The 6290-nt window shown below is 37.4% G+C and overlaps 1 protein-coding gene across 1 annotated transcript; it reads left to right on the top strand.

The window, feature by feature from the left end:
* The first annotated feature begins 697 nt into the window (after nt 1–697).
* Nucleotides 698–6058, top strand: LOC113671888 (A disintegrin and metalloproteinase with thrombospondin motifs 15). Its single transcript, XM_089180971.1, has 6 exons — nt 698–880; nt 1097–1250; nt 2602–2911; nt 4158–4432; nt 4960–5133; nt 5924–6058. Coding segments are annotated over exons 3-6 (744 nt in total). The 5' UTR covers nt 698–880; nt 1097–1250; nt 2602–2618; the 3' UTR covers nt 5926–6058.
* Nucleotides 6059–6290: the final 232 nt, after the last annotated feature.

Below are 6290 nucleotides of genomic sequence, written 5' to 3' on the forward strand. Positions count from 1 at the left end.
AGAGATGTCGAGAAGAGATGTAAAAAGTTAAGTTTTTCACTTATATATTTATGTATTTACTGATTGCAATATTTTTGCACCATTCTCAAGCAGTGCTATTCAAACTTAGAACTGTCGTGATAGAGGTGGAAATTTACGAAGTGGATTTACGAAGTTCACCAGTGAAACCTCTCGGAAATATTTTGAAATGACTGATCACGTCGTTTTAGACTGCTCTCTTCTCAAAAAGTTCCCTGTATCAAAAATTGTTCCTTGCCAGTTTTAAAGCCTTAAAATGTGTTCCATTTCAAATCCCTTGTCTGGCAAAACAATTGATCTTGACAAGGACGCCCCTTGACTTAGGAACGTGCAATTATTTATGGATTTACATGCCCTTTAAGCGCTGAAACTTGAACATCTTGAATTTATCTTAGAAAAGTCCGTTGGCACGAACATATCATTTGTTGGATGATGAATTCCAGAAGGCTATCATCATACCAGTTCTTTATAAAGCGATTAGATAGCATAGTTTAAAAAGGAAAATATAAAACGTATCATCCAAAGCGTAACATAGGTCTTTGCCGACGGTAAAGACGTAGGGTATGCCTACTGATTATTTAGCATTATTATTCTCCCGACATTAACAATTCCGTTTATAATGAAGAACTTTAAATAGACTCTTTTATGTTCCTACATACAAAGAATTGAGTTCCTGTTCAGACAACGCCTATAGATACTATCATTTACATCCTGTTTGGCAACGTCGCCAAAAGCCATATCCAATTAAAGACTACATGTAAGGAGTTTTAAGTTTATTAGAGTTTTTTCTTAGAGTTTAAAAACTCTAAAATCAAATTATCGATGAAATTTTTCCATGCAAAAGAAGCTGGGCGTTTCAGAGGTAGGTAACTGAGTTCGTTGAAGCGATCATCTGGATTGGTTTAACCTCGTTAGAAGGGATAGTCAAAATTCTTTACTTTCTTCCTTTGGTTAACTGTAGTTTATTATATTAATGAAGATATAGTTGTCACGTATAATCCACTGTCTGTCATTTGTAAAATGATCGAGTGGGAACTTATAAAGATAATGCATCCTCATATGCTCTGTTTTTCCTCAGGAGTAATCTAGATCATTGTGATTAATTTCCGGCCACGCGCCAAGACTTCAAAGAGCTTTGATTACACTGAGGTTAAAAACCAAGTGAAGCTCAAGAACATCCAGGTCCTCTCTCAAACATTGATTGTCTTCTACTTTGCCCAGTGTCCTTGCCGGTATGGATTACTTCTCTTCATTTGATCGATAATATTTTGATGTTTTTATCTTAAACTAACTTAGCTGAGAAGCTGAAGCTGTCAACGTTATCGGAGTTTCCTTGAACAGTTTTGGCCATGATTTCGAAACGATTTGATTTTTTTGACTTTCTAATGAGTTTGAATTTCAAGTTTTTTCCATTAGTCCATTAAATCTACCTTGAAATAGGGCGGTCATCCATTGCTTTATTCTTCGATCAGATTTTTTAGTCATTTAGTAAGGTTTACAATTTTTTTTTAAGAATCAGTTTTAATGAGAACATGTATAGGGAAAAAGAAAGGTGGAATGAAGGATCTACTATACGTTCGTTAGGTTTTGAGTTTCAGATAATTCATCAAGAATGCTTTTTCTCTGACTCGCGTTAATCCGTGTACTGTGTGCAAAAGGTTGTAAGGGGAAGTGTGATCGCGCACGAAGCTATTTTACAACCTTGGTCGTTTTTAATTCATGCTGATAATATTTATTCTGCGGTTCAACGTTGCGTAACCACCGGAATCTTTTGCATCTTTAATTTTCGCACAACTGAACTCCGTCAGCGACGCGGTTTTTTCACCTCTTAACCTCAAAATTGAACGAAATCGCTTCAGAATTAATTATCAGTATTGCTTACTTGCAAGCATGTAACAGATGGGCGGTCCATTCTAGAACAGGAACGGTCCGTTTCATCCAGTGGACGGTCGATAAGGAGTCTCTTGAGCGGACGACTGAACGGATCCGAAGAGAATTTGAGGATAGAAATAACCCTGACTGCCTACCTAAAATACTGACCCGAAAAATTTCAAACACATGAAATCATTCAAAAAAACCTCGGAAATCCGGTTTTTAGAGTGATAAACATATTTAGAACCCACGCAATCTCTTAAGCCTCTGATCGTGTGTGGGAACATCTTGTGGCCGGTAACAAAGCCCTATTTGCCCAACCCTTCGGAAGATAAGTTCGACGAGAGGAAATTAAGAATAGCGAGTATTCTCGCGCAACGATTGAAGAATCGATCAAACGTCTATTTCATATTTCTTTAATAGCAATTGACATAGAGTCATTAGCGCAGCAAAGTAATTTTCGCCAATGTTGGAAAATGACGAAGAAATTAGAACCAAAATTTCGCAATTTGCGTGACAGATTGCGAGATAATCTGATGCGTATAGGAAGTCAAGAGCTTTAAGCATCGTTTGAAACTCCCTAATTATAACAATCATTAGCTAGTAAATGGAAAAAGTTGATTCCGACTTGGTAAAAGCTATTAGAGTTTTTTCTCTCGTTTTGTTTTACCATACTCACATTTACTCGCAGCTTTAACACTCAAATTTCAGATCCAACATTTAAAACTATGCAAGTCCTTTGTATTGTTCAGTTACTATTGCTGCTATCCTGGAGCAGTCCAACGATAGGTCAATGTGGAAATGAAGACTGGACAAGCACATTTGCAATAGCTGGTGACTCTACTTCTCAATGCACGAGTAGTGTCTCCTATGTCAATGGACTGAGAAGCGAGGGTTATGGTACCCTGTTAGAAACTGGACCTGGTGTTGTTAAGGTAGCTAAATGCTGCTCTGTTGACCAGCCATACTCTCAGGAGAGTAATGATTGTTATCAGGCCCAGTGGTGGACTGATTTGCAGCGGTATGTAAGAGTGCTAACATTTTTAATGATAAATTCCTCATTTAAGCAGCGACATGGTCATAATCGGATAGAGAAAATAATGGTTTTTCTAACTGGGCGGATGTTCGATGCTCTACCATCAAACTCAAAGAAATTCGCGCCTATTAGATCGTAGGCTTAGTTGATGCGAAACTATCCACAACACAGCTTTTTTATCTATTCATATGCCGACGTTTTTCGAGGAGATAATTGGGTAATTGATAATTGGATAAAGAAATATCCGGATTTTTCCATTGATAAATGAGTGGGTTCTCTACCCTCAACTACAATAAATTCACGACTGCCAGATCTTAGGCTTGGTTTATGCGAAGTTTCCCAAAAAACAACTTTTTCTCAACTTAAATGTACCTTATTGTGGGAAGTTAACGATGCATGGTGACCACGCGGATAAGATTTACGTTACACAAAATTAACACGAATTTTCCACAAGTTAGGTCTACGTACATAAAATTAACACGAATTCTTCAGGCGAAAACAATGTGCACCTAAGATCGAGGATATTTCGTGTATCGTACAAGCTGAAAGCCTTTCATGAAGCAAAACTCACGTCTGAACCTGAAACAGATAATGAACACGATCGGTTTGTAGTCGCTGGACAAACAATTCTGCCAGGGACGCTGTTTCCTTCCACTAAGTCAAACTAAGTGTTTTCCCATCATGATAGAACTGCGCCAATGTATCTGATTGTTGAAATAAAGGTGCTGTAAAACAAGAATAATGTAACATAGTTTAATGAACATTGCGATGTAATTGATTAGCACGGTTTTTAAAAAATAGCGTTGATGAAGTGCCACATTAATTATAATAAGGTATAAAATTCTATAAGGAAGTAATACAAGACCAGTTTAGCTTAATTATACGCAATCGCTTTTTAAAGTGATTCAACAACAATTACTTTTCCCGAGCTAGATAAAAATTAATTATCAAATTCATCGAAAAAAAAATGCCACGAAATAAATGTTACCGGTTTCAGTGTTGTTTCAATTTTTTTCAATTTCACTTCTTTATGGGTACTTCAAGTTAGCTTCTCCGCAGAATATGTTCGAGATGTTTGCGCAGTCGTATCAGATCTCAGTCGGGTGCTTCTCTTCCTCCCATCCTCCTCAAAAAAGTAATACAGAAATTTAAACGATTATGGAAAGTATACGATTTAATTTAATAACATTTAGGTATTCTTTTAATTTATTTTTCAAAATTTTCCAATTAGCCATGATTCGTGGGCATTGTGCAAGAGGCCGGGATACCATCTACGCGGGTTTTTCACCGTTGGAAGAAATTTCTTGGCTGACATTGGCGAGGGTGTTTGCTGTAAACCCGTGAGTCACCCAAATCAAGATGGACCATATAGCGATATCAATGTTAATTTCACAACAGATGGGATGAAGCAGTGTCCAAATGGCATGTTCCTTAAGGGATTGTACAAAACAACATGTTCCACGATAGACTGTCTAACGAAGATCAGATGCTCCGAATTGATTCCAGGTTGGCTTGTTATGCATTTTTGGAGCGGTGTCCTCTCTTTCTCAGTAATCTTTCATTATTATTACCTCTTTTTGACTCTGACAGTGACCAGCATCTAATTTCTCCTTACAATATCAGCCTTAATCACACATTGAGCTAACGAGAATAATAGAAATGGTGACCAACTAGAAAAGCTCTTGATTGTTAAACAAATTCTCCTTGTCAGTACCCTGGGAAATGTATGGAGAATAGTAAGGATAATATGGATACTGACCTAAGGAAGACTCTAAGATTAAAAGTAACCACTTTCTCGCACCATTTGAAGGATCTTTTCTGCTAAGAACCGTTCCCCTGATTGGTTCTACTTTTTTCCTTTATCATGTGTACAAGGATATTGCTATTTGCACGTTGGTATTCTCGTTAGCATTAAATTTGTTTATTTCTGTTTAATATATCGGCGACGCGACCGCTCTTTTTCCACGAAGAAGCATTTTCTTTTTATCCGTGCTCTTTCTTTTCTTTTTCTTACTGATTTTTCACTCACACAGGAAGGGTTGACGGTGGCTGGTCAAACTGGGGAGACTGGAGTCCCTGCCCTGTGACATGCGGGGGCGGCACTCAGATAAGATTCCGCGCGTGTTCAAACCCGCCACCATCAAATGGAGGAAGCAACTGTGTTGGAGATCCGGTGGAACTACAAGGATGTAACCTGAACCCATGCTGTATGTTCGACAACTATTTTGCATATAATGTTGCAAAAATATAAAACAGCGGCTGGCCTGCTTAGCAGCCGTAAGCAGGGAGACAGATGGAAGACATTAGCTACAACGTTTACGATTCCCTTAACCCATTTTCCCAACTTTTCTAAGCAAATGGGCCAATCAGAGCATGGCTTACTCGTATCATGCTATTTCATACAGAAAGAATAATGACAAATGGTAAATTTTGAGTAAAATCGATGAATTATACGGCATCTTCTTGAGGTAACGATCGAACTCAATGTCCTTGATCTGAGAGATGTCGGGATATGGGGGAGGGGGGCACATCTTCATTCAGCCAAGCGTATACCGCCGTTCTTTGCGTTGTTTAGAGGTTCAAGCAAAACAAACTTTACAGTCTTTTTTTTATAAACGTTTTGTGACAAATTAGAGTCTTAAGCATATAACTTCTCTAAAAGCTGATTATTTGCCAAGCCAATTTTGTTGCTTTTGAGAAACAGCAATCAAGGACGATAAATTTCGGCAAGGTGGGTACTCAAAAACGAAATTCAGTTTGCTGATAAATATTGCTCCCAGTACTCAAACGTTGTTCATTGTAGAGGAGATATATGCCACTAAACACTTACCATTTTCCAAGGCTGTAAAACGTATAATTCATAATTTGCAAATCTCTACCTTGACATGTGGCACAACCTTACGCAATGCAGTTAAACCCCGAAATTAGCACAAGTTGCTAATCAATTTTAATAGAGCTTGACACTCATGAGTTTTTCTTCTTTTTTACGCCCTACAGAGACACATCGCATGCGCCTGAAGAAGCCACAAGAAAGATGACAACTGAAAATAATGCTGCACTTAAAATCATGTCACAGTATCGCTGTTAAAAAAAATTTTTAATGCAATAAAAATGATTTGAAGATTTTAAAAATTGTTAAAGATTGATTTTTCTCATTTAGAAAGAAAGTTCTACCATGGATATCTCTCAAGGAAGAAGAGTAAAAAATATTTCAGACTCATGTTCAACTCGCGCTGTGAGACTATTTGTCAATCACAACCTTCCTTTGTTCGCACTTTTAAAAAAACTAATTGAAAGAACAAATTAATTGCAATACCGATAAAATTGATTCTATTACAAAGCCGAGAGAATTTTCCTTACCTTG

Source organism: Pocillopora damicornis, chromosome 8, assembly GCF_964200805.1.
Source record: "Pocillopora damicornis chromosome 8, jaPocDami1.2, whole genome shotgun sequence".
NCBI lineage: Eukaryota > Metazoa > Cnidaria > Anthozoa > Scleractinia > Pocilloporidae > Pocillopora > Pocillopora damicornis.

Excerpts from the sequence above, each read along its gene's own strand:
- LOC113671888 (XM_089180971.1), top strand. The coding sequence starts at position 2,619 with ATGCAAGTCCTTTGTATTGTTCAGTTACTATTGCTGCTATCCTGGAGC. Across the intron at positions 2,912-4,157 it reads TGGTGGACTGATTTGCAGCG|CCATGATTCGTGGGCATTGT; the intron begins GTATGTAAGAGT and ends TTTTCCAATTAG. Across the intron at positions 4,433-4,959 it reads ATGCTCCGAATTGATTCCAG|GAAGGGTTGACGGTGGCTGG; the intron begins GTTGGCTTGTTA and ends TCACTCACACAG.